Source organism: Notamacropus eugenii, chromosome 4 (assembly GCF_028372415.1).
Source record: "Notamacropus eugenii isolate mMacEug1 chromosome 4, mMacEug1.pri_v2, whole genome shotgun sequence".
In the NCBI taxonomy this organism is placed as follows: Eukaryota; Metazoa; Chordata; class Mammalia; order Diprotodontia; family Macropodidae; genus Notamacropus; species Notamacropus eugenii.
Genome location: NC_092875.1, coordinates 250823921 through 250851169, shown reverse-complemented (window position 1 = coordinate 250851169; position 27249 = coordinate 250823921). Strand labels below are relative to the sequence as shown.

The window sequence follows — 27249 nt, the reverse complement described above, 5'->3', positions numbered from 1 at the left end:
TAAGGTACTGGGGAAATAAGGATGGATAGGAATTTCATCAATATCAGAAACTTCCTACACTGATCTCGTACAGAACTTCTTGGCAATTTAAAGTCTTATCAGAGTTCTGAAGAGAACAATGAGAAGATTAAGTCAATTTGTTTTCAGATGGTCACAAAATACAAGTCAGAGATGGAACCTGAACCCAGGTCTTTCAGGCTCCCAAGCCAACTCTCAATCCATTAGCTACAAAGTACCTACAGCTAGGGCTACAAAGACAAAAACTAGATTATCCCTGCCCTCGAGGAACTCTCCTTCTACCTAATAGTTTACAATTCTGCCTCTCTGCAAGTCACTGGACAGTGCAGTCCAGGTTATAGCATCTGCAAAATGGGAATACCAGTATTATCTTTCTAAAAGTGGCAGGGAGAATCAGACTAGATAATGTATGGAAACCTCATAAGCCCTAATGGTTTGCAAACATAAGGCAAAGGCTGAAACAGGCAGTGAATCAAGCCATCTGAACCCACCTATTCAGAACTCCACCTCCAGTTTTTCCCAACCAGTAAATAATTCGCAGCTGTTTCCTACCTAACCAGTAGGGATGATAAGAACATCTATGAGGTCATGCCCGCCCCAGTCTTGAAATCCTCTGAAAGGTAAGATGATTTCACATAAATACAAAGTGGCATTTTCAAATGCAGGTAAAAGTTGATTCTGAAAGCACCATGTGTATGATGAATAAAGGACAAAAGACATGCCTTAAACACAACTTTTTTTAAAGTAGTTTTTCAAACTATTTTTTAAATTCTAGACCTTTGGTTCTATTTATCAACTAGGTCATTTAAGACTTGCGTGATGAAAACATTGCTATCATAAATTAACAATCAAAGCATAGCCTATGTACAGAGTGCTGCACTGTATAAATGACAAGAACTGGAAAACAACCTGAAACAATACTTTGGAAAATTCGCACTTCTTTTCCACCCATTACAAATAAGAACCTTTGGAACACCCTTTCCTGAGGCACCCTGGGTGAAAGGGCCTGATCACTTTTCCCAAGGAACTTTAAAAGGCTTATAAATAGATACCATGTACTGCACCCATCTCCCAGGAATCACTAAGGCCTTGCTGCCAAAACTGCTTCAGCTTCCACTGAGTCACTTGAGTGAAAATATCTTCTTCCAAAACCGTGACAAGAAAAAAAAATACAGCAATGACTCAAAAATAAAGAAAAAAAAGCTCTTTCAAATTTGTAATTCCACCCAAGTTACCCAGTAGGCTCTGGTACTGTTTCCAATAAGATGACTGCAAACTGACTGTGAGTCAGGTCCTTGAGGAGAGACCCAAGGTAGGTTTCTGACACACACTTTAAATAGTAAAAGGAAGAGTGAGCACGAGGGTAGAGAGGAGGGAGGAGGCCTCATCTACATATATAACCTTTCCTAGGTCATCATAGATGCGACCAACGTAATTATGGCGGGGAGGTGGGGAGGAAAGGTAAAAAAAAAAAAAAAAGTTGAAAACTCACCAGGCGAGAGCTGGAAATTGGCAGGCAATTGTATCGTAGTTGTGTTGGGAGCTTTCGCGGTCACCATTTGGGGGGCGGGCAGCCTGGGACCACTGCTGGTCTTGGGAGCAGTATTGACAGTGGCCAGTTTGGTCACCAGGGCCCCCAAGGGGGCCGTCTTCGCCGTGGGCTGGGACGCTGCGGTCACCAGGCTGAGACTTATGGGGGCCTTCGTGTTGAGGGGCCCCTGGGTGCTCCTCAGCGGGGACGGGAGCGCGCTGCTGGCGGCCGGAGGGAGGTGGCTCTGGACACTCCCGTTGGTCAGAAGAGCGGGGGCCATGGTCACCGTCCCGGGGACGCTGAGACAAGCCGGAGAAGAAGCGGCGGCGGAGGCGGAGGCGGCGGCACCTTGTTCAGAGAGGCCGCTGGGCATCCCCCCGACCGAGGCAGCTGCGGCTGCTGCGGCAGCCGCGGGGCTGCTGCTCATGGGGGACAGGAGGGCAGAGGCTTGGCGAACGCTTCCCGGCTCCAGAACTGGGCGAGCTCCACAGCATAGCGAGCCAGAATCCCCGGGTCCGCTGCAGAGAAGTCAGGGGCCGGCGCGGCGGAGGAGCCCCGGTGCGACGAGGCGGGCCACCCGGGGCCGCTCAGCGCCGCGGCGGACACGCCGGCAGGAAGCCCATGCTCCCGGCGCTCCCACGTGGGGCTGCTCTCGGCGGCGGCGGCGGCCGGCCCGGCGCCTCAGCAAGCTCTCGAGCCCGCCCCGCGGCACCGGCTCATGCTGCGGCACTCGCTCACCGGCTCTCCCTGGGCCCAAACTTGTGCGCCGGCCGCGGTGCTCCCGCCGCCCGGCCACAGCCACCCCCGCCGCTGACTGACACGCACGCACACACTAGGAAAAATACACGAGGGGGCGGGGGCGGAGGGAGGAGAAGCACTAAAATAAAATCTTTTAAACCAGAAGAAAAATAAGACCCCAGACTTCAACGTAAACCTCCCACTTAAGAGCGGACCGGTAGCAGCTCGCGACTGCGCCGGCCATGTTTATATAGCCACGCGAAGGACGCGCGCACGCGCTCTGGGAGTCACCCCACCCCCTCCCGGGTTTCCCTGGAAATTGGGCTCGGTGATTGGCCCTGAAGAACAATCGGGATTGTGACGTCACAGGGGACGACTCGAAAGGGCGTTCTCCAATCTAAAATTATAGGGGGAGGGGGCAGAGCGGGGGAGGGGTCGAGTTGCCGGGCACCCACGTGGGGCACGGGGGAGGAGACCTGTATTTTGGAAGCGGACCCTGTAGGAGAGTGTCGTCTTGTCCTCCTCCTGAGAGCATCTCTTCAGGAAGGGGAGGCCGAGGACATATCTGTCCCATGTGGTGTTTGATGAGCTTAGGACTGGGCTTGTCCCAAGCTCGGGGTCCCTATCCCAATCAGACGTTCTGCACTTTATGTCCTGGGTTTTCTAACAGGCTGAAAAGTCTCTGACCTTTGCAAGGCAACTGCAGTTGAAAAAAGGAAAAGGAATGTATTAGCATTTCTCTGCAACACGGAAGCTCAGTTTGCCATTTGATCAGCCATGCGTTGGATTTAGGTTAAGCAAGACACCTATGTCCTTTTCCACATGTACTGCTGCTAAACTAAACCTCTCCCCTACTCCGTCCTACAGTTGCAGAGTCGATTTTTTTTTTTCACGGAAGTGAGACTTGGCATTCATCTTCATTACTTTTCATCATGTTCGTTTGGACCCCTCCCAATCTGTTTAATATAGGCACCTTGACTCTTGCATTCCGAAGTCTGAGTTCTCCCTCTCCCTTGGTAATAACAATATGCATCTATTTAACACTTAAGATTTTGCAAAGGAGAGTTGCTAATATCAGTTTGACATAGTCAAGTCACTTATTAAGTGTTGATTCGCCAGGGCTATCTATGTTCTCTTAACTAGATGCCAATGGAAATGTCTTTTTTCTATAAGATCAGTTAATCAATAAACATTAATTAGCTACTAAATGCCAGGCATTGCTTTAAGCCCTAGAGATACAAAGAAAAACAAAAACGCTCACTTGTCCAGGAGCTCACAATTTAATGAGGGAAACAGCAGGCAAATAATTATATACAAAAAAGATACATACAACTTCAGTGGGAAACAATCTCACAGGGAAAGGGATGCAGAAAGCTTTCTGATAGAAGGTGGGATTTTAGCTGAGACTTCAAGGAAGCCAAAAGGCAGAGAGAAGTGGGGAGAGGATTCCAGGCATGAAGAACAGGCAATGAAACACATGGAGTAGGAAGGAATATCCTATGTAAAGAACAATAAAACCAATGTCATTGTATCCTCCAGTACAGAGAAGGGAGTTCAACTTCAAAAGATTAGGACGCCTGGCCATGTTCCATCTTCATTTTTCTGAATGATACTATTTGGTGTGGGTCAAATGTGACCTTTCCACTACACAGTGTTGCCTCACCTGTATTTATAGGTTAATTAAGCTATTGTTGCTGTTGAGTCTTTTTGTGACCCCAGGAGGGGTTTTCTTGGCAAATATACTGGAGTGTTTTGTCATTTTCTTCTCTAGCTCATTTTACAGATGATGAAACTGAGGCAAACAGGGTTAACTGACTGGTCCAGGGTCACATGACCTGAGTTCAAATCAAGCATATACCAGCTATGTGAACCTGTGTAATTTTAGAGGTGAGGAAACAGGCAGAAGGTGGCCGTGACTTACTTGTCCAAGGTCTTACACAGGTCATATGCAACTGATTTAGTTTTATGAACAATTAAGATAAGAATTCATCCCAATCAACAGGTAACTAAGTGGTACAACAGATAGAATGCTAAATGACATAGAGATGGAAATGGCAAACCACTCCAGTATCTCTGCCAATAAAACCCCAAATGGGGTCACAAAGAGTAGGACTTGACTGAAACAACTGAACAAAAACAATAACTCATAATAAGAATGAAAGACAAGGTCCTGCTTTATTCCTACATATCACGTCTCTGCCCTTTGCTTGTCTTTGGCTCTTGGTCCTTGAACTTCTCTATTCGATCCAGAAAATTGATGTTGTAAAGAAACTCCTCTTTTCTCCAGAAATATTGGCCCAGGTACTTAAAATTTTCCAGGAATTCTTCTTTTTCTCTTGGTCCAAGAATTTTTGTACATTTTTAGCAAAACTAGAAAAAGAAATGAAGTGAGAAAAAGATATGGCTTGCAATTAATCAAATCTCACCAGCTTAAAGAACATACTGATGCTTTTTAAAAAAGGAAATGGGTGCACAAAAAGACATGGACATAGATTAAAATAATTTCATACAAAATTTAGACTCAGGTAAAGCATTTGCCTTAAGGAGGAGATAAAAAGTGCCTAAACAGCACCTTAGTAAACAAACACTTGACTTACTTGCCAAGAGCAAAGAGATGGTAGCCAAAGAAAAAACTGGTTTAGAATGTATGCTTATTTGTAAAATCTCACAGAGATAGATGATAGAAGATGGTAATCAATTCTACATAATGAAATGGTGAGAATTAGTGAAGGAAAAAAAATTTAAAGAAAGCTTGGTGAAAAATTCAACTAACCAAAGTCATTCTCAGGGCATCTAAGGATAAAAGAGAAAGAAAACCACAAATAGATTGAAAAGGAAAAGATTTGCAAAGTTTTTTTTGTAACAAACTCTTTTTCCCGTCAAGGACGGTAGCACTACCACATTTGAATTTTAACATTTAAGTACTAGATGTGCTTATAAAAGAAACAGAAATGTCACTAAAGAAAATAAGGATGGGGAAAGCAGTTAGATTAGGCCAGGGGTGGGGAGCCTGCAGCCTCAAGGCCACATGTGACCCTCTAAGTCCTCAAGTGTGACCTTTTAACTGAGTCCAATTTTTACAGGACAAATCCTTTAGAGTTAGATCCTCACACTTTGAGGACCTAGAGGGCCACTATGTGGTCTCAAGGCTGCAAGTTCCCCACCCTCGGATAAGACAAAAAATATCTATAGGAGTTCTATGCTGGAGGAAGACACTATTTGAGGACATTAAAGGATCAATTCTCAAAGTATTTGTAGGGAAAGATACTAAAGTCAAGGGGAAAAAATATCTCAGACCTTAGTATTACCAAAATAAGACCAAGAACCACGAAGATCAACCCATATGCCTATTTTCCTATATGCCGTTTTATGAAAATCATTTACACATAGATTGAGGGCATTCTTAATGAAAGAGTATGTATAAATCCTAGAACTGATTGAGATACTGTTGTTCAGTCATTTTTCAGTCATATCTTACTCTTTGTGACCCATTTGAGGTTTTCTTGGCAAAGATGCTATAATAGTTTGCCATTTCCTTCTCCAGCTCATTTTACAGATGAGAACCTGAGGGATATGGAATTAAGTGCCTTGCCCAAGGTCACACAGCTTGTACGTGTCTGAGGTCACTTTTGAACTCAGGAAAATGAGTCTTCTTGCCTCCAGGCCAGTTACTCTATCTACTGCCACCTAGCTTCCAGTACTATAAATTGTACTGACCATTAGGTCCAAGGAAAGTCAAGAAGGGAGTAGCTCATTATTTAGCAATCCCACAAACTTTACCCTTTCAAGGGAACATCAACCCTAGAGTAGTACTCTATTGTCTCTAGACTTATAGTCTCTAGACCTGTTCTGAAACCTAAGGGGAAATGGGTTCAGTGGAGGGAGAAGTGTGACTATCAACTTCCAAAGGCTTTCCCTCTTAGGGATATCTCAGACACAAGGAAGTATTGTAAATCTAGAGGACTACATAGGTCCCTGAGAGAAAGTAGAATACATTGTTGTTTGTCCTTAGTTCTCAAACAGGACCGATGACATCATGAGGGTGGTTTTGACTTGCAAATGAATTGGATTTAAGTGAGGCAAAGCAAAGTCATCAGCCTCACTTTCTCCTCCAGCGCTATAGAAGTCCAGTGGCAAGACATGTCAAGTCAACTGTGAATGATCCATTCATTAGAGAGGAAGGAGAGTTAACTTAATTGAAAATAGGTATGAATCCTTTGTGTTTCCTATTTTCTGCTGAGAGAAATAGTCTGCCCTTCATTTGTTGTTTTGTTAACCTAAGTATTTCTATGGGATTTGAGGACCCTTTAACATTTTTTTCTATAGAGATCTAGATATAAAATACATTCTGATAATCTCAAGGAAGACACTGGGTGGGGGTAAAATGGTATTCCTTGGAAGAAACCATTGGGTGAGGGCACAAATCAGAAATGAGAAGCCCCTTAAAGAATGAAATTGGTCTATGTAAACCCAAAACTGGGGTTTGGGGATTATGTTCTTCAGTCATGCATGACTCTTCATGATCCTCCTGGACCAATCTCTCAAAGTCTATCCAAGTGCATATTTGTTGTTTCCATCTCATCCTCTGCCATCCCCTTTTCCTTTTGCCTTCAGTCTTTCCCAACATCAGAGTCTTTTCCAATGAGTCCAATCTTCTCATTATGTGGCCAAAATATTTAAGCTTCACCTTCAGTATTTCACCTTCCAGTGAATAGTCTAATTAATTTCTATAAGTATTGATTGATTTGATCTCCTTGCTGTCCAAGGGACTCTTGAAAAGTCTTCATGAATTATATTTAATTCTAAACATGCGATGTCACATTTATCCCTATTAAATTTTATCTTGTAGGACTTAGCCTATCCTTTCTAAATCTGAATTCAGTCATCCCAATGGAATGGATGCCCAGCTCAACCATCATTCTTATTGATGGAGAACACAGAAGTGAAGTAGTTTGTCTCCTCTTCATTGACATAATCCTGAACACACCAAGAAATGGTCCTGTCCTTTATTGGACCTTCCCTTTGTGTGAAACATAGTTTAAAATTAGAAAGATGCTTTTGTTATTCTTACTGTATTAAAGATGAACTGGAGTTCTTCCTGGGGAGTTGAGCAAGTGCTCTAGCCTCTTGCTAAAGAAAATGCATGACAACAGTTTCTGATTGGTCTCTTGGTTTGCATGACTGAGGTTGCTTAAAGATCATTGAAGATGGAACCAGAACGAGTAGAAAGAGGAGAAAGGCTCCAGTTTCAGATTTGAGCATTATGTTTTTGGGACACTCCCATCTCTACCCTCCTCTTGGACTTTCAGTCTACCCCTGCTACACTGACATTCATTCCTGAACTCAGCTTGTTCTGAACCTTAGCATTCCGGAAATTCTTACTGGATCACGCCATTATTCTTATGCAACCAGAGCTCCAGTATTTGTCTAGGAAGAATGAAGATTTACAGTTCCAAGGTGACCACAGATAGAATGCTGAAGGCCATTCTTATGTAGGGCCATTAGTCGGTCAGTCAATAAGCATTTATTAAGCACCTATTATGTGCTTAGGCTAAGTGCTAAGGATACAAAGTAAGGCAAAAGGTATTCAACTTGCTGCCTCGTTTGGAAAGGGCAGTGAGAATCACCCATTTGGACCCCTGAAGGGCACATGCTCTTTTCATGAAAGGATGATTGGAAGACAAACTTCTAGAAATGTTATGAATTGTATAAGTACATAGTGTTTAACTTTAGGTTTGTGTAATGCCTCTGAAACGTTTCAGAGGTCCATAGAGTGGATAGAGTGCTAGGCCTGGAATCAGGAAGACCCAAATTCAAATCCAGCCTCTAACACTCACTAGGTGTGTGACTCTGAGCAAGTTGCCCAATTCCTGTTTGCCTCAGTTTCTTTGTCTATAAAATGAGGATAACAATAGCCCTTATCTCCTAGGGTTGTTATGAGGGTCACAAGTCATGGGAATTGCAAAGTGCTTAGAACAGTGCCGACAGAATAAATCCTATATAAATGCTGCCGCTGCTGTTGTTATTAAAAAGTCCTGCTAGACTGGGGAGGTGAGAGAGTAACTTACCTTTAATAGCTAATCTGCATCTACTACAAGGACCCCCACACAGCATAAATAATTTATCTGACCATCCTCAAGGATCTATGCCACTAATAGCTACTTGTCAAATTGGAGCAGTACCAATTCAAAGAGTAGATTTGGGAGATGCATAGTAATCTAAAGCGGAGTATATTAAACTGCTATAGTTCCTATCTAAGAAGCCTCTGACAGGACCCCTGCTGCTACTATCACCACTCCCGAAAGAAAGTTAGATAAATGGAAGAGAGAGACAATATCACCAGGGGACTGAAAAGAGAATGAGAATTCAATAGGCCACACCACAGGAGGAGTTTAATTCTAAGATTCAGAGGCAGAGGCCTTCAACATAAAAATTACACTACATACTCTGAGGGAACTACTTTGACTTATCTCTACCTTTTACCAGTACAGAGCAGGAGATTATAGGCCAGGCTATCCCAGTGCCTGTCCATCTCAATCCTATAATAATGGGGAGGTAAAAGGGAGATAAAAGATCTTAAATGAATAAAGACCTAGATCCTCCACAGCTCCTTATCTAAAACGTTTTTTAAAGTGAAAAAAAGAAAAAGAGACAATAAATCCCTAGAAATAGGAACCAGAGAGAAAGGAAGAAAGAAGGAAGAAAAAATTAAAAAAGAAAGAGTGAAGGAAGAAAGAAAAAAAGAAGAAAGGTAAGAAGAAAGAGAGAAGCAAATAAATTTGTCCTACAAGTAATGAGTAAACCAAAGAAAAAATCTGACACGACATTCTGTAATTCAGGAATAAAACCTCTTTAGAAATGCAACTTGAAATATCTCTAAAAGTAATGTAAATATAATAAAAAATAAATTGACTAACTGGATTTTAAGATGATAATTTATTTTTTAAAAAATATAGGACGAGACAAGTAAATAGTGAAAATCAAAAACAGTGTAATATCTCAAACCATACAATGCAGGCAGTTCTCATAATATTGCATGCTGTAAATTGTACTGAGTTGTGTAAGGGGCTGAAGTTCCTGATTGGCCAAAAGACGTTTGATGTGTATGGCATAAATAAGGGAGACATGGTTTCAGATTATTGGAAGACACTCGAGGGAATGAGCTAGAGAGAGGCAAGCATAACCTTTTGAATGCTGGACTAAAGATCTTCCTAGAGTCACAAATATGTGAGGAAGTTGACTCTCACCACTGTGTCCCTCAATTCACTGTGCTCGCAAGACTGGAGACTGCTAAGAGCAGAGTTCCTTCGGTGAGATCATTATCACTCCGTGGTTGAATCAATGAAAAGACTTCAAAACATTTTTGATGAAAAGACCAAAATTTCACAGAAAAACTGAACTATAGACACAGTTGTTAAAAGAAACATAAAGAGAAAAACATGTGGGAGGGAACCAACACAAGGATAAACTGCTTGCATTCTAAAATGGAAAGGCGATATATGTGTTCCTTTAGAACTTTATCAACATGAGGAGTCATAGAGACAGTCTATGTCTGTCGATCTGTGTAATAAGACAGAGGGCCTGAAGTAGTTTTGTAATGTTTTGCTGATCTTAAAAGAAAACCAGAAAGGGGAAAGGGATATGCTAGAGTATACTAGGGTACGGGAAGGAGGAGAAAGGATGAGGGGAAATTATCTTACATAATTGAGTAGAATATTACACAAAGAGGGAGAACAGGGCAGACACAGCTCCTTTCTTCTTTCTTTCTTCCTTCCTTCCTTCTTTCCTTTCTTCCTTTCTCTATGGTTCCTATTTCTAGGGGTTTATTGTCTCTTATCCTTTTTTTTCCACTTTAGGGTTTTAGATAAGGAACTATGAAGAACATAAGTCTTTGTTCACTTAAGATCTTTTATCAGACAACATTTGAACCTCATTTTCATCTGAACTGATCAAAGTAAGAACACATATACATACACACACAGATTCACAAACATACAAATATATGGAAATATATTCTACTCAATGGGGAAATAGGGAGGGAAAAGGATAAGAGTGAATAAGAGGGAAAGTAGATTAAGGAAGGAATTAGTTCTAAGCAAAATAAACTCTAAGTAAGAAGCTGGAGGGTAGATATCCTTATATATCAAGTGAAATCAAGCAGAAAGAAAACATAATAATGTTTCATTGGAAATAAAAAAAGGCTAGAAGGGAAGGGAGAGCAATCATGATCCTAAACAAGAGCACAGTAGCCTAATTTTTGATAAAAACAAATATCTGTTAGTGGGGTAAGAAATCAACATTCAACAAAAACTATGGAAAGCAGTCTACCAGAAACTAGGTATGAAACATCTCACACTGTCTACCAAGATAAACTCCAAATGAGTCTATGACATAAAAGGAGATATCATAAATTAATTAGATGGTAAAGGAAGATATTACCTCTAAGATCTATGGTTAGGGGAAGAGTTTATGACAAAACAAGAGATAGAGGATTGCAGGAAAAAATTTGGGCATTTCGATTACATAAAATTAAAACGTGTTTGCTCAAAGAAAACCAATGCAGCTAAAATTAGAACAGCAGGTATATGGGGGGAAAGTCTTTGTGGCAAGTATAACCTTGCTTTGGGCCCTGTCCATCCCCTGCTCTCCCTCTTTAACCCAAGCTCTAGAAGTGGGTCTAGGTGTGTTACTTTTTGCTTTTGTTATCTGTCCTTGTTTCCAGGTGCTAGAGGCAATCCCCATGGAACCAGAGGTAGAGTCTTGGAAACCTTGGAGCCAGGACTGTAGGCAGGACAATTCTTCCCAGGGCTTCCATGCTGGGATAGCATAGTTAGCCACCCCAGCAAGGAAACCCTGAGAAGCTAGAATGCCTTGGACTTGAGCCCCAGGAGGATTTTGAACTTGGAACCAGGACTGGGCTGTAGAAGCACTGAGCTAACCTATGAAGCTAATCCCTTTCTCCTTTCCAGAGGCTGAGGTGGAAAGGGGAATTATGCCTCCTGTGTGGTAAGGATTTGTGATTATATCTTAGAAAGTAAATATTCCTCTTTTGTAAGAGCTCCATTGTGTTGCACAAGGTTATCTGATAAAGGTTTCATTTATAAAACACATAGAAAACTGATTAATAAGAGCCATTCCCTAATTGCTAAAAGGTCAAAGGATATGAACACATACTTTTCAGAAGAAGAAATCCATACGACAAAAGCCATATTAAAAATACTCTACATCACTAATAACTAGAGAACACAGATACACAGAACTCTGAAGTTCCACCTCACACCCATCAGAAGGGAAATTATAAATACTGGAGGAGTTCTGGGAAAATAGGCATATTAACACACGGTTGATGGAATTGGGAACTAGTCTGGCAAATCTGGAAAGAAATTTGGCAATATGCCCCCAAAAGTCATTAAAACTGTATATACTTTTTGACCCAATGATATCAAAATTAGAGCTATATCCCAAAGAAATGTTTTTAAAAGGAGAAAAGCATCCTTATGTACTAAAATATTTACACCAGCTCTTTGTGTAAGGGTAAAGAATTGGAAACTGAAGGGGGTGCCTATCAATTGAGGAATGCCTGAACAAATTATGGTACATGAAAATGATAGAATATGATCATGCTTTATAAAAAATTATAAAAAAGATGGTTTCAGAGAAACGTGGGAAGACATGTATGAACAGATACAGAATGAAATGGGAAGAATTAGGAAAACTATTTATACAATAACAATATTATTGTCAGGACAAACAACTTTGAAAGACTTTAGCACTTTGATCAAAACAATGACCCACCACAATCCTTAAAGGACTGGTGATGAAACATGCTACCCATCTTCTGACAGAGAGGTGATGGCCTCAGGAATGCAGACTGAGATATGATCAGTGGAGGAATTTGTTTTGCTTACCTATATATGCTTGGTGGGACAGTGCGGGGTCAGGGGAGAAGGAGGAGAAAGAGGAGGGAATAGAAAGAGAATTCCCCTTGGGAATTACAAGGGAAAGTATCTTTTATTCTGAACCCTTATCATATCCATAGACTGCAGAGAGCTGAAGTATAATATATAGATATTAGTATAGCCCAATACCTTTCATGGAGATAGAAAGGTGAGAGATCAACCAGCCAGGGCAGTCCTCAATTCTGCCTTCTTTCTAGTGCCCATAAAGGAGGAAATCTCAGTTTTCTTTATAGATATGATGAACCAGGTCTCAAATCAGACATCCATCTATGCTACAACTGAGCCATCTATATTTATATCATATGGAAGTTCCACATATCTCCTCTACGATAGTGTAAAAGAACTGAAAAATTTCAGTAGAAATAAAAATAGCACAGTAAATGGAGTTGAACAAAGATCAAGAGATAATGAAAATAAGATTAAAGAAAAAGTTCAGGGAATAACATCTTAGGAATCAACTAATGAATATGTAGAATACAGTACAGTAGAAAACAGATTTGGAAGACAAAACAAGTAATTACAAACTTTTACTAATAATTTTCTAGAAGGTATCAGAAAAAGAAAAATAGACACCCTATTTTAGGGAATAATGAGAAAAAACTTCCTAGAATAGAAAAAGACACAGCAAGTTCAGAGAATTCTTAGGATCCTAATATAAGATGAGTTGATCAGGGATTTCTCCATTTTGATGGACTTTGTCTCCCTTGAGGAGTCTGCCTGCCCCCCCCCCCCCCGCCTCGCTAGAGCTATCCTTCCACTCAACATGTCCAAACCTGAACTATCCTTTTTCCTAAACCTTGTCCCCCTCCTACTGTAGAGGGCATCACTATCCTCTCAGTCCCTCAGGCTCTCAGCCAGAGTGTTATTCTCAATTCCTCATCATCTCTCTCACCTTCCACACATAATCTGTTGTCAAGGCCTGTTGATCCCACCTCTACAATATCTCTCCAATATGTCCGCTTCTGTTCTCTGACACTGTCCCCACTCTAGTACAGGCCCTTACATCTGGACTACTGAATAGCATGCTGGTGGGGGTCTACTTGCCTTAAGTCTCTCACCACTCCAATCTATCCTCCTTTCAGCCACTAAAATGATTTTCCTTAAGAAAAAAAAAAACCAGGTCAGACTATGTCATCCCTCCCTAACTAGGTAAACTCCAGTGGCTCCCTATTGCCTCCAGGATCAGTGCATAATCCTGTGATTGACATTCAAAGCCCATCATAACTTAGCTCCCTCTTACCTTTACAGATTTCTTAATACCCTACTTCCCAACCTGTATTCTTTGATCCAGTGTCACTGGCCTGGAACATAGGAAGTAGTTAACAAATACTGACTGATTTATCTTAAAGATTAATCCTAAATCTTTAGGATTAGAGATTAGAGAACAAAGATAATTTATGCACCAACAAGATTTGTACAGGATAAACTGGAGATCGTCTCAAAAGGAAGGCACTGGCATTAAGGGAATCATCTAGACCAGGGGTGGGGAACCTGGTGGCCTCAAGGTCATATGTGGCCCTTTAGGTCCCCAAGCGCAGCCCTTTGACTGAATTCAGACTTCACAGAAAAAATCCCCTTAATAAAAGGGTCTGTTCTATAAAATGTGGACTCAGATCAATCAAACTTGTTGATTGACTCTGAAGGACCATGAAGAAAAAAAAAGTTAGAAGCCAAATAGACTTGTGCTTCCAGACTTTAAGGCCTATGATAAATCTCTTGTCATTGAAACTCACTAGTATTAAGAAAGGAATCATTTTTTAAAAAAGATAAGTGGAATATAATATACCACATATTCAATCAAACAAATACACATTACTTTCTGATAAACTTAGAGAAAAAATGAGTAAAGAATCTAGTAAGTATTGTTGGGAAAACTGGCTGGAAATATAACAGAAAATAAATCTGGACCCATATCTCATACCATATGCCACAATAAATTCCAGCTGGCTCATAGACTTAAAAATAAAAAAGAACTATTCAAAGAGGAAGAAAAAATGGAATGATATATTTATCTCAATTGTGCAGAGAGAAAAAATGTACTTGTTAACTAGTGGAAACCATTGGGGATAAGATAGATATAATCTATACCAAAAAAAAAATTAAAAAAAAATTTCTCTGTAACAAAAATGTGTATGATAAATATAAAAATAAAAACCTCCTTCAGCCTCACTTTCCTCATCTGGAAAATGAGGATGATAATATCACCTGCCTCCTGGGTTCCTTGTGAGAATAAAATGAACTAATTTTTACATGCTCTTTGCAAACATCAAAGCCTTATAGAAAAGCTAGTTGTAATTATTGCTAATAATAAAAACAAAAAATCTTTTTAAAAATCTTTTTTAAGCAAGACACATTAAAATCTTGACAACGTATAGGGAACTGATAAAATATTTAAGAGTATGTCTAATGAATAAAATGATCAAAGAATAAAGTCAATAAGAGGAATCAAAATGCCAACAATCATTTGAAAATGGTGAATAATAATGAAATAATAATGAAAAATGTGATTCATACCCATCAAATTTCCAGAAATAACTAGAAGCAAAAAGAGTGAATACTAATTTTTAAAGAAAAAGGTATCCTGGAACATTCATCCCAAGGTAAGTAGGCCATGCTGAAATACCTGTTTCACTGTTTTTTTTCTGCTTTTTGGATCTTCAGGGGCCAAAGAGAAACATCTGAACTAGTCTTTGCTGAAGAAGTGTCAGAATGTTGTGTGATCTGACAAGGACTTCTTGAAGGGACACACAGTGCTTTGTGGAGCACCATGTCCACTTCAATGTCTACTTCACACTGAGAGGAGTTATGGAAAAAGAACCAGTGCCAGGTAAGAGACTTGGTGTTCCTCACCCAAATCAATCAATCAACAGCATTGATTAAGCCCCTATGAGGTATCAAGTCCCAGACTAAGCACTGAGGATACAAAGACAGAAGTCAAACAGTCTCTTCTTGTTGTATAGAAAAGCCGAAACAAACAAGGTCACCTTGGAAGGAGAGGCAGACACCAGGACCTAACAAAATCAAGTTACCTGGGGAGAGGGTGGAGTGGTAAATAGGGGCTGGAACAGATGATTGCCACTACCAAGAAAAAAAGTTAAGGCGGCTAGTGGTGAGCTAATTTTTCACTCCCTTGGATTGTTGGCCCAAGAATGCTTAATAGCTTTCATGTACTGAAAAAGCTATGAGTGTATCTGTCCTTGCTAAAGGTTTGGGGCCAAGGGGCAGAGGAGAGGGTGGGACATTTGAAAATTCAGATTTTACCAGAAGTAGGTTTAGCCACTTTGGATCTTAATGCTGATGCATTTTAATTTTTATTTCACTTTAGTAAAGCATTTAGCACTGATACCCAGTGATTTCTTTGCCTGTTTTCTCAATTATAAAATGGGAATTATAACACCATTTTTGTTGTTTTTGAGTCATGACTCTTGGTGACCCCATTTGGGGATTTTTTGGCAGAGATACTGGAGTGGTTTGCCATTTCCTTCTCCAGCTCATTTTACAGATGAGAAAACTGAGAGTTTGAATGATTTGCCCATGGTCACAAAAGTAATAATTGTTTTAATTTGAACTCCTTACTCCACATCTGTCATTCTATTCATTGTACCACCTAGCAGCCTCTAAATATAACATTATATAATATGTAATATAATTGGTTGTGGTGGTTGTTCAGTGATTTCAGCCATGTCCAGCTCTTTGTGACCTCATTTGGCAGAGATACAGCAGTGGTTTGCCATTTCCTACTCCAGCTCATTTTACAAATGATGAAACAGCTAGTAAGTTAGTTGAGTGACTGAGGTTGGATTTGAACTCAGGTCTTCCTTACTCTAGACCTGGAGTTCTAAATACAGTGCAATCTAATTGCCCATGTGATATAATACATTATGTATAAATATAGGACATATTAATGTAATTTATATGCTTATTCCCCTTCCCTTCTTTGGCGCTGCACTGAGGAGAGTAAGATAAGGGACCCTAAGTAGGTAAGAGCAAAATGAAAAAAAGAGAATTAGGATTTGGGGGTGGAATTAATTTGTACCCTTAGATTGAAACATGGAAACCAGGACAACAGAAAAAACCTGGAGACTGAGTTGTTTCTGCCTATTAAATGATCTGGTATGCACCATTTGGTGGCTTATATAGATTTGGTACCTTGCAGTGGCTACTCTAAGACACAATTACTAACAGAGAAACACTATGCATATGGACCAATTGTGTCACATAGGACAAGTACTTCCCCTACTTGCTTGTATACAATTTTGTCACTTGATCATATCCCCTTCCATCTCCTCCATCAGATTGATTCTTCAATCTCTCTCCAATTCCTCCTTAACTGTTTCCTTACTGCCTTGAAACATTCCCAAGTCTTCCCTATCCTTGAAAACCAAAAACAAATCTTCACTAGCTTTTATCATTCCCTCAAGCTAATGTTATATTTCTCGTTATCACACCTTTTTTAAAAGCTAACGTTTGCTACCTCTACCTTCTCTCCTTTCATTTATTCCTTAACCCTCTGCAGTCTTTCAGTAGCACCATTTAACTGAAACTGCTCTCTCCAAAGTTACCAGTGATCTCTTAATTGCCAAATCTGATGGTCCATGCAAGTCTTTATGCTTCTCTTTCTTGTTACATTTCATACTATCCATCACCATCTCCTCCTAGATGCTCTATCTTTTTTTCCCTTACCTGTTTAATTGCTCCTTTTTGGCTCATCATATATCCATCATTACTCTAACTATAGGTTTTCCCCTGGTTCCGTGTTAGGTCCTGTTGTCTTCTCACATCACGTCCTATCTTGACAAGTTTATCTGCTTCCATGGGTTTAAATATTCCTTGACGGACTCTGTGTGTGTGTACATAGACATACATATATGCATACATACACAACTACACATATACAATTGAATTCATATTCAATTAACATGTATACATGTGATCCATAAATTCACACGCATATTGTGGCTATTATTTTTCCCCCTTCATTCTCAAAGAGGACCGCTGACATCAGGAGGGTGATGTCCTGACTGGCAGGTGAATTGGATTTAAGTGAGGCAGTACTGTGCAAAATCATCAGCCTCACTCTCTCCTCCAGAGTCATCAGAGTCCAGTGGAAGACAAGTCAAGATGACTGGCGATGGCTCCTAGTGCAGCGGGAGACCATGGCCTTCTTAAACTAAGGTTCTTCGCAGTTTCCAGTTCATCTAGGGCAATGCCCATTTGGTAATTAAACCAGGTAAGAATTGAGGCAAAGATGGCCTAGTTTGTCTTCACAAAAGTTATCCGTCAGGGAGGGAAAGACCCTGAGTTTCTGATCAAAACATAACCAATTGCTATTTACATCCATTCTGAACCATCAAAACCCGAACAATGAGTGAGGCTTGGGCAGGGATCAATTATTGGTTAATCAATAAGAACCAGAGCAATTTCACATACATATATATGAAGGGTTATGCCCAGTTTTTCCCAAGAGCTTTAATCCTATTTGGTATTTCAAACTCGATGTCCCAGGGACATCTAAAACTCAACATATTTGAATATTGTCAGTCCTTTTTTTTCCTCCAAAATCCTCCTCTCTTCCAAACTTCCCTGTTTGATAGGTGACACCACCCTGACTGCCTCTGAGGTTCATACCCTCAGCTTTGTCCCTGGCTCTTCACTCCTTCACGAACCCCTTTATCTAATCAGGAGCCAAATATCACCTTTTCTATTTGAACAACCCTCCTATTCAACCCTTTCTCTCTCTTCCTATGACTACTACCTTAGTTCCGCCCCTCATCACCTCACCTCTAGATTACTGTATTAACCTAATCCTAGTTGGACTCATTGCCTCATCTCTCACTGTTTCAAACCATCCAAATGTGGAGATATTAGAAGACACCCCATTTTCCAGAGCTAAGGCCCAGCAAGCAAGTTGTGCCCTGAGCTTGGCATAACAACAATCCTTTGCACTCTTCCTATGAATGATCTCACCCTCTGGTAAAATCACAATTATTGTACTGTTTTGACCAGTACCAAGCATTCTGAGCTCAGAAAAATCCCTGCTATAATATCCATGTTCTGGTCTTGAAGCCTTGCTATCAGACTTGTCTCACTGTCAGGGCTACAACTACAGCACAGGCATTGGTAGAAGTATTGAGATCTCCCCACACTGCCTCAGGCCCCCTGCTAAGGACAGGGTCCTGGCATGTGTCTAAATCCCTTCCTTGCTTGCAAGCCATTGCTATTACTTTGAAATTAGACTTGTTTGATTCCTGTCTCTCATCTCTAGCTTGCTCTGAGGGGCTCCAGTATCCACAGGAGAGAGGCTGGTTGACACTACAAACTAACACCAAAATAATTTTTCTTAAGTCCAGATGTGATTAAGTGACCCTATTTAACTAACACCAATGGTTCCCTGTTGTCTCCAGGATCAAATACAAACTCCTCTATTTAGCTTTTAAAGCTCCTTAGAACCTGGTCCCAATCTTCCCCATTCTGGTACTAGTTGACCCAAACTGGAATTCTCTGTTCTCACAAATGACACTTCATCTCCTTTCTTCGTGACTTTGCACTTGGCAACCCCAACGCTTGGAATGCCCTTGCTCATTGCCTCTGCCCTGAAAAGTCCTGCTTTTCCTTGTTTTGGGTCTCCTAAAATTTTGATTCTTTGAAGATCAGAGTTCTTAAGAGATCCTCTTTTTACAATTTTTTCCTCATCAAAGTTTTTTATTATAATTAATGTCAAAAAAAAGTTTTATGGAGCATCTTTTGCTTTTACATTAAACATTTCTGAACATGTCCTTCCTATTCCTCATCTGGGCACCTAGGTGGCACGGCGGCTAGAATACTGGGCCTGGAGTCAGGAAGACCAGAGTTTGAGTACGACTTCTGACATTTACTAGCTGTATGAAGTGAGGAATATTTAACAAAATAAATGAAAATTGAAGTTAACAGAGATAATGTCAATAGGTGGTGTTCTAAGTCAATACGCACCTGCAGAGATCCTTAAGTACAATTTAGCACAGCCCCATTTCTATTTGATTTTGACACAGCTGGATTAGGATATCTCAAGAATTCCTAAAAAGTCAAAGCACCTGGCTTGAAGGATCCTGATTTTTTCCTTCCAGCTCTAAATCCAATGTTTAGGCAGTGTCTTGCAAATACTAAGCACTTAATAAATGCTTGTTGACATGACTTGACTCCCAAACAATGATGCTGCAACTTTTTAACTTAACTCAGAAAACTGCTACTCAACATAACATATAGGTTACTTTTGAAGAGAGGATAGTAAGTATTAGAGAAACACACAACTGATAGTAAAATGTTTATACTTTATTGAATATTTAATTTCAAACAATTTTTTTATGTCTATAAATTCAAACTGCTATATCAAATATATGCTTAGAGAAAATCCCATCTGGCAAAAGCCTTGGAATTTGACTGGATAATAAAATCCCAGTGCTTTCAACTATTACTGGAATCATCTTTCTGAAAATTTTATATAGCAGATGGAAAAAAAAAGTACAAATTGTGGCCCAAAAGCTCAGACAAAAAACTGTGTACTCAACAATGCAAACATATTAGGTAATATACTTTCTATAAAACTAGTAAATTGCTGAAAGGTATCAATTTTTCAAGTGGCACAAGAACATAGCATTAGATCATCTTCTTTGACTTTTTCTTCTCTGCTTCTTCCTTTTCCTTCTCTATGTCCACAACTTGGGATTCAATTTCTTTGGCACTAAACATCTGAAATGAAATAAAATTTAACTTAAAAATCTGTCACACTGATTTTGGATTAACTATAAAATAAATATTCAGAAAAATACATGGGTTAATGATTTACCCTTTGAATATAGCAAATTAAAGATGAAATAAGTCACTTTTTTAGATTATATAGAAAGGTTTATAGAAATGCATTTGACCTCCATCATTCTAAAATAATATCAATTTTAGGATAGCAATGTGGTACACTGGGTACACAGCACTGGCCCTGGCATTAAGAGGATCTTAACTCAAATCTAACCTCAGACACTTACTAGCTATGTGACCCTGGGGTAAGGAACTTGCTTCCAACTGCTTCCAAAATACATAAATTTAAAAAACCAAATAATAAAAATTCTAAATTTTAAAAGCCCCACTTTAATATGATAGTGTACCAGATTCCTGTAGTGTTTCTTTTTCAAAATCACTAGGCCCATGTAGAAGCAAGCACCCTGACACATCCAGGATGGCCTGCAAGTACAGGTTCTTAGACCTGCTTTTCTAAAAGGAAAGCAACTTTTGAGGAGTCAACAATCTTCCTTAATTACATTCGCCAAAAGAGAAAATATAAGCGGAGAAATGAAGACCAACAGACAAGGCATCTGTTTGACCACAAGCAATACATACATCAGATTCAACTGTTTGACCATTACATACATATGTAACTAGTTAGCAGAGAAGCACCAATACCTGGGTTTTCAAAGGGGTGCTGGGAGGGGGGTTTCTTAACGGTTACCTACAGTCTCATCTGGCACATGAACCTTCTTCCAAAGAGTAAGACCCAAAGCAAACCCTCACCTCAGAGAATATATATACTTTTCAGAGCTAGAGGGCATCATGACCATCATGACCGTCACGACCCAGTGCCTTATTAATCAACAAACAGTGCGCCTTCCTACAAAACAAGCCTCCCCTAATCAAGCTTCCTTTAATGAGTTTCACCTGAGGTCTATTTATGGGCAGGGGAAAAAATCTTTAACTCTCATTTACAGAAATCTCATTAATATTACAGTCCAGAAATGTCAAAGAAAAAAAATTGAGGCAAAAAACTTGCCTTTGTCATACTGCTTTAGTTGTAGTGTACTATTGCCACTCATAATCTGTTTTATTAGAGAGAATGAATCATATGATTTCTCCTTTTTCTTCACTATTTGAGTGGCATCGTATTTTTTCATCTATTTTCCTCAGTAACTGAATTAACAGAGGACGAAAATAAATAGGGAAATAAACACAAAAATAAATGGGATAGAGGATTAAGAAAAATTTCTCTCTTCTTTCCTAGCTAACTAGAGGAAAGGAGAATTTCTCTTCCCATTAGTTCACATATCATTATTATGTAAATGATTCTTCAATCTATGTGCATACAACCCTAACCTTTCTACTTATCCTCAGTCCAGCATAGGTAACTGCTTGGTGGACTTTTCTTCTGGATGTCCTATAAGCACCTTAAACTCAACATGTACAAAATGGAATTCATTAGACTTACAGCCAGATAAATACAACCCTCCTCTAACATCTATTTCTGTTAGGGGTACTGACAACCTCTTTAAGTCACCTAGGTTTGTAACTTCTGACATCATCCTTGACTCTTCCCTATCCCTTCAACCTCTAATAATCCAATCAATGGCCAAATATTGTCTATTCTACTACTCAATCAACAAGCCTTTATGTGTAAAACACGTATTATACTATGTTCCATCCTCCATGATAGCTTTTGGATATACACAATACAAACACTAAAGGAGCTGAGAACATAATGCTTAGCATTATGTCAGAAAGATCTGATTTCAAATCCAGCCTCTGACATTTACTAGCTATGTGGGCACATCATTTAACCCTGTCTGCCCATGTCCTCATCAGTAAATGAGAAGAAGGAAATGGCAAACCACTCCAGTAGTTCTGCCAAGAAAACCTTAAATAGGGTCACAAGGAGTCAGACACAACTCAAACAAATGAACAACGCAAAAAAACTTCCTTTTACCTTCATTTTTGCCTACTCTTAAATTTTCTTAAAAAGATTTCATGAAGTTTTGCTTCTTTTGGAGGTTTCTGCTATTATTTTTTAAAAGAGAGTATTGAACATGTAAGCTCCTGTGAAACCTCTCATTCCAAATCTTCTCTTTGCTATCCTCTCATTTAATTTCTACAATAACATGAAAAAAAATTTAAGAACCTGTTACAATGGTTTTGGATTTTATGTTTTAAAACTAAAGCTCCAAAGTACCTTAAAGATAAAAATATTCAGATAAATACATAATTCTTCAATGATAGTAAATTTTGGAAGCAAATAACCTGTTAATTTGTTGCCATATGGTATAATGAAAAGAACTCTGGACCTACTGTCAGAAAACTTGGGTTCAAATCCTGGCTTTGATACTCACTAGGTTCTGTGACTTAAGGCAAGTCATTAATACCTCTGGGTCTTGGCTTCCTTGACTCTAAAATCAATGACCCAAACCAGATGATCTTCAAGGTCTAAAGCTATAAATCTAGGATCCCATGATAATTTGAATTCTAAATCTTATGTATCTACTTTAAATTGTATAATAAATTGCAGGAGGAGACTCAGAGTGAAACAGTACAGTGGATATAAAAGGGAAGAGGAGTCTAGGATGAAGTGGATGGCAAATATGAAGTTTAATGGACTATAACTGAGGGGAGGGAATATATATTTTTAGTTAAAATTAAATAAATACATTAAATATATCAACATACCAAATATATTAATATATTAAATAAAAGTTAAACAAAATTAAAATCTGTTTTTAGTTAAAATTATAAGAATTGGGTATTGTTTTTTAAGGGTAGGGCAATTGTTAGCAAGAGAAAACTAGGTGATACGGAGCACCAGGCCTGGAGTCAAGAAGAATCATCTTCCTAAATTCAAATCTGGTCTCAGATGGTTGTTAATTTTGTGAAGATGGTTTAAGCCACCCTGCTTGTCTCAGTTTCCTTGTCTGTAAGATGAGCTGGAGGAGGAAATAGCACACCTTTCTATTATCTTTGCCAAGAAAAAAACCCAAATGGGTTCAACAAAGAGTTGGACACAATTGGAACAACTGAATAAAAATTATTAGCAAAGGAACATTCTAACAAAATATGTAAAGTGTTTTGAAGAGCAAACTTTGAAGAGTATGCAAATGTTAGTTGTGGTTATTTTATTATTTTCATAGGTTCAAGAATATCTAAGCTGACATAAAATCCAAGCTTGTTCTACTAATAATACATGGATCTGTTCTTGTAAGTATTTTTGGCATGAACCACTACTTACATGCCAATAAAATTTTGTCTTACTAATCCTGTTTCATATACTACAAATACTCTATGCTCCAACCCAAGCTGGCTCCTCTATAGGTGTCCCCACCACAACCCTCCCAGGCGTTGGCTTCTGCTCTCCCCAAAGATAAAAGCAAAATTTAGTTTAAAGTATCGTGTTTGTTTTCATCTTCTGAAGAGAGCAAGCTTGGATAGATAAGTGGAAGTAGGAATCTCTTATATCAACCAAAAATACAGAGACCTAGCTTTTATAGAGTCTAAAGTCCTTTAAAGTTGGCAAAGTGATTTACAAATATAATTTTATCCTTAAAATAATCTTTGGAGATAGGTACTACTATCTCCATTTTTACAGATGAGGAAACTGGCAGGTGGAGATCAAATGACTTACCCAGGGTCACACAGTTAATAAGTATCTGAGGGCAGTTATAAATTCATTTTTTTCTTACTTCCAGGACCAACACTTTATTCAGTCACCTACCTCCCTCCTCCTTAGCATCACAGGGTTTGCTACCAACAAAGCCCTATCAAGTTAAGTATGGCAAAACCATGTAATAATTGCCAGGAATTCTTATGTCTAATCAATTAGCATTTATTAAGCACCTACTATATGCTAGGCACCCTGCATGGTATTCCTCAGAACTGCACGCCAACAGTCTTACCCAGAAAAAAGTGGAGTTTTCCCTATGACCTGATACCAAAAAAAAATTTATCTTCAAATACATTTCCTTTATTATTCTTTTTAAGCTCTTAACAGCACATATAATGATGAATATAGCTTGTTTACAACTGAGTACATTATGACTGAGTAGCAATGCTGAAAGCATCAGGAGTTGTGTCACAAGGAATCACCAGATGTTAGGGGACATCGTGCATTTAATTGAGGTACACAGGTGTCAAGGAGGATTATTTCTATCAGGAAATTTATAGCTCATACTTTTTTTTTAATATTCCTTTTTAAACCAATCACTTCTACCTTCAATGGCTGGTTTCTTCTTATGATGGCAAGTTCAATGTTTTTTCCACCAGACTGTACAACCTAGAGTGATAAAAGCACAGTATTAGGAGTGTTTTCACAAAGCACTTTATATTTTAATAAACCAATAAGGCAGGGAGAGGGAAACAAGCTCTCCTGAAGGCCATTTGTGGTATCCAAGCACTGTCCTGGATGACTTACTTCTAGCAGTGCTCTTATTGCTAATTTGATAGCCTCGCTGTCAGTTGCTATAGTGCCTTCTTTGTAATTTTTTTCTAGAAATTCACGAACAGTCTTAGCACTGCGGCCTATTGCATTTGCCTGAAAATGAAGAAAAAATTACAAATATTACTGCAACATAAATGCATTTGTCTTCCAATTATTGAATCTGAGCCCTAAGAGTTTTATGTATAGGACTTATTCTCCAGAATAAACTTGGAATTTTAGACTTTAAAAGACTAACAAATGTTATATTTAGTAATTCATATTTCACTAATCCTCTCTGATTAAACAGTCAAAGATATGAAAAAATAATTCACAAAAGAAGATCCAGGCAGTTTTCAGAGAAAGAAACAAAAGCTATCAATAATCATAAGAAAAATAACTCCTTAATAATAAGAAAAATGCAAATTAAAACAACTCTGAAGTTTTACCTCACATCCAAAAGATTGGCTAAGATGATGAAATGGCAAATGCTAGAAGGGATATGGGAAAATATGCACACTAATGCACTGTTGGTGGAGGTGTGAACTTGTCCAGCTATTCTGGAAAGCAATTTGGAATTATACCCCAAAAGCTAATAAATTGTACATAACTTTTGACCCAGTAATACAGTAAGACTAGGCCTATACCTCAAAGAGATAAAAGAATAGAGAAAAAAGACTCAAATGAACAAAAATATAGCAGCTTCCTGTGATGGCAAAGAAACAGAAATGAGGGGATGCCCATGAATCTGATGGAAGACTATTATGCTGCAATAAATGGTGAAGGGAATGGTTCCAAAGAAACCTGGGAAGACTTGTATGATTTGATGTAAAAATGAAGTAAGCAGAAGTAGGAGAAGTAGTTATTCAAAATGAGCAATTATGTAAAGATGATTAACTCTGAAAGACTTTAGTAACTTTGATCAACACAACAACCAACCATAATTCCACAGAACTTGTGATAAAACAAGCTATTCATTTACAGACCTGACAGGACTTAATATTTTCTTGCCCTTTTTTTTTGTTGGCTAAACCTAGAATCTGTTTTGCATGAGTTTACATACTTGTAACGGGTTTTCTTTTTCTTGCTTTCTCAATGGGTGGGAAGGGAGAGAACTGAGAACTTAAAATTGAAATTTAATAAAAAGGATGCAAATCGTTGTTAATAAAATAAATGGAAATCAAACATAAGTCTGAAATTTCTTTCACCTCACAATTAATAAATTGTCAAAGATGAAACAGTCAAAGATGGAGGGGCTAGTTGTATAAATGGTCCAAACTGTTGATGGAGCTGTGAAATGGCTCTAACATTCTGGAAAGTAACATGAAACTATGTTTGAAAAGTGACTGGAATGCCAAGATCCTTTGATCTAGAGAACCCAAGGCTCAGGCATATTTTACTGTTTTGGGGGGATTTTTTTGTGCAAAAAACGGAAGTCCCATAGATGCCAAAAGCAAAATAGTCTTTTGGATAGGGGCAATGGATTTGGAGCTGGGAAGATATACGTCAAATTACTTTCTCTGCCCCACTTTCCTCATTTGTAAGTGAGAGGGGGTTGGTTGTACTCCTAGCTCTAAATCAATGAGGTCATTGTGAATGAGATTGTTTGATTCTTTATACTTAAATTCCTAGTACATCTCATATAATACATATTAAAAAATACTTGTTGATTGATCTTATAAAGGATTAAGGGGAGGGTAAAATTATTTATTAAGCACTGACTGTAAGTCAAGTGCTACAATTACTTTACAAATATTAATACATTTGATACAACAACCTGGGGTATTACTATACTCATTTTACAGTTTAGGAAAGTGAAGCCATCTTAAATGACTTGCCTGGGGTGACAGAACTAGTAATTGTCTGAGGTTGGATTTGAACCCGAATCCTTCCTAGCTCAAGGCATAGATCCCTTGCACCACCTAAGTTGAAATATTAACAGCCCCACTTTTTGTGGTAGCCAACTGGTAGAAAGGAGATGTTTATCCATTCTCCAGATGGTAAGCAAGTTGTGGGAGCCCTTCTCCTTGCTAGTTAACCTTTAGTTATGCCCTTAGTCCTTAGTCACCTCTAGTAACTTATCGCTTAATCATTCCCTCATTCCCCAGTTTCTAACTTCTCCTTAGCCATTGGCACCCAAATCCTTAAAAAACCATGGTTGTGCAGAATTACTGAATCTTAAGGAAGAAAACGACTCCTTGAAAATCAGAACTGAGCAAGAGGAAGCCAGCAAAGTTGGAAGAGATCAATAAATATTTAATGTAAATAAACATAAAAATGTAATAAAAAATAGAAGAGAATGTGAAACATCTTATAACAAAAACTGATCTGGAGAACAGATCAAGAAGAGAAAATACAATAATTGGACTACATGAAATAAAGCTATGATCAAAAAAAGAATCTTGATACAATAATACAAGAAATAATTAAAGAAAATTATCTTGAAGCATTAGAACAAGAGGGGAAATTAGAATTTTCTTTTTAAATTCACCAACCACTACCTGAAAGAGATCCTACAAGGAAAACCCATAGGAATATTATAGTCAAATTCCAAAACCACCAGCTCAAATATAAAATATTACAAGCAACAAGAAAAAAATAATTTAAATATGGTGGTACCATAATTAGAATCGCACAAAATCTAGCAGCAGCAACACTAGAAGACTGCAGGTCTTGGAACATTATATATCAAAGCACAAAAGAACTGGGGTTCCAGCTGAAAATATCATACAACAAACCTAAACATAATCCTGAATGAAAAGAAATGAACATTTAATGAATTGTCAGACTTTTAGAACTTTAAAAAAAAC

At 38.8% G+C, this 27249-nt stretch overlaps 2 protein-coding genes across 6 annotated transcripts in view; both read right to left on the bottom strand.

Annotated features, from left to right (window-relative positions):
- The window catches only part of TAF4B (TATA-box binding protein associated factor 4b), a 188960-nt gene extending 186417 nt beyond the window's left edge, over window positions 1-2543 (bottom strand). Inside the window, exon 1 of one of the 2 annotated variants that reach the window (XM_072604453.1) lies at window positions 1511-2543. In XM_072604453.1, the coding sequence (XP_072460554.1) occupies window positions 1511-1976 (466 nt within the window). In that variant the 5' untranslated portion in view covers window positions 1977-2543. The remainder of the gene's footprint in view (window positions 1-1510) is intronic. The other variant, XM_072604454.1, reaches the window with a different exon arrangement.
- A 16990-nt stretch (window positions 2544-19533) lies between these two features.
- The window catches only part of PSMA8 (proteasome 20S subunit alpha 8), a 39952-nt gene continuing 32236 nt past the window's right edge, over window positions 19534-27249 (bottom strand). For 3 of the 4 annotated variants that reach the window (XM_072604451.1, XM_072604449.1, XM_072604452.1), the window contains 3 exons: window positions 24437-24556; window positions 24236-24298; window positions 19534-19971 (listed from right to left, as the gene is read on the bottom strand). In XM_072604451.1, coding sequence (XP_072460552.1) covers window positions 19879-19971; window positions 24236-24298; window positions 24437-24556 — 276 coding nt within the window. In that variant the 3' untranslated portion in view covers window positions 19534-19878. The remainder of the gene's footprint in view (window positions 19972-24235; window positions 24299-24436; window positions 24557-27249) is intronic. The other variant, XM_072604450.1, reaches the window with a different exon arrangement.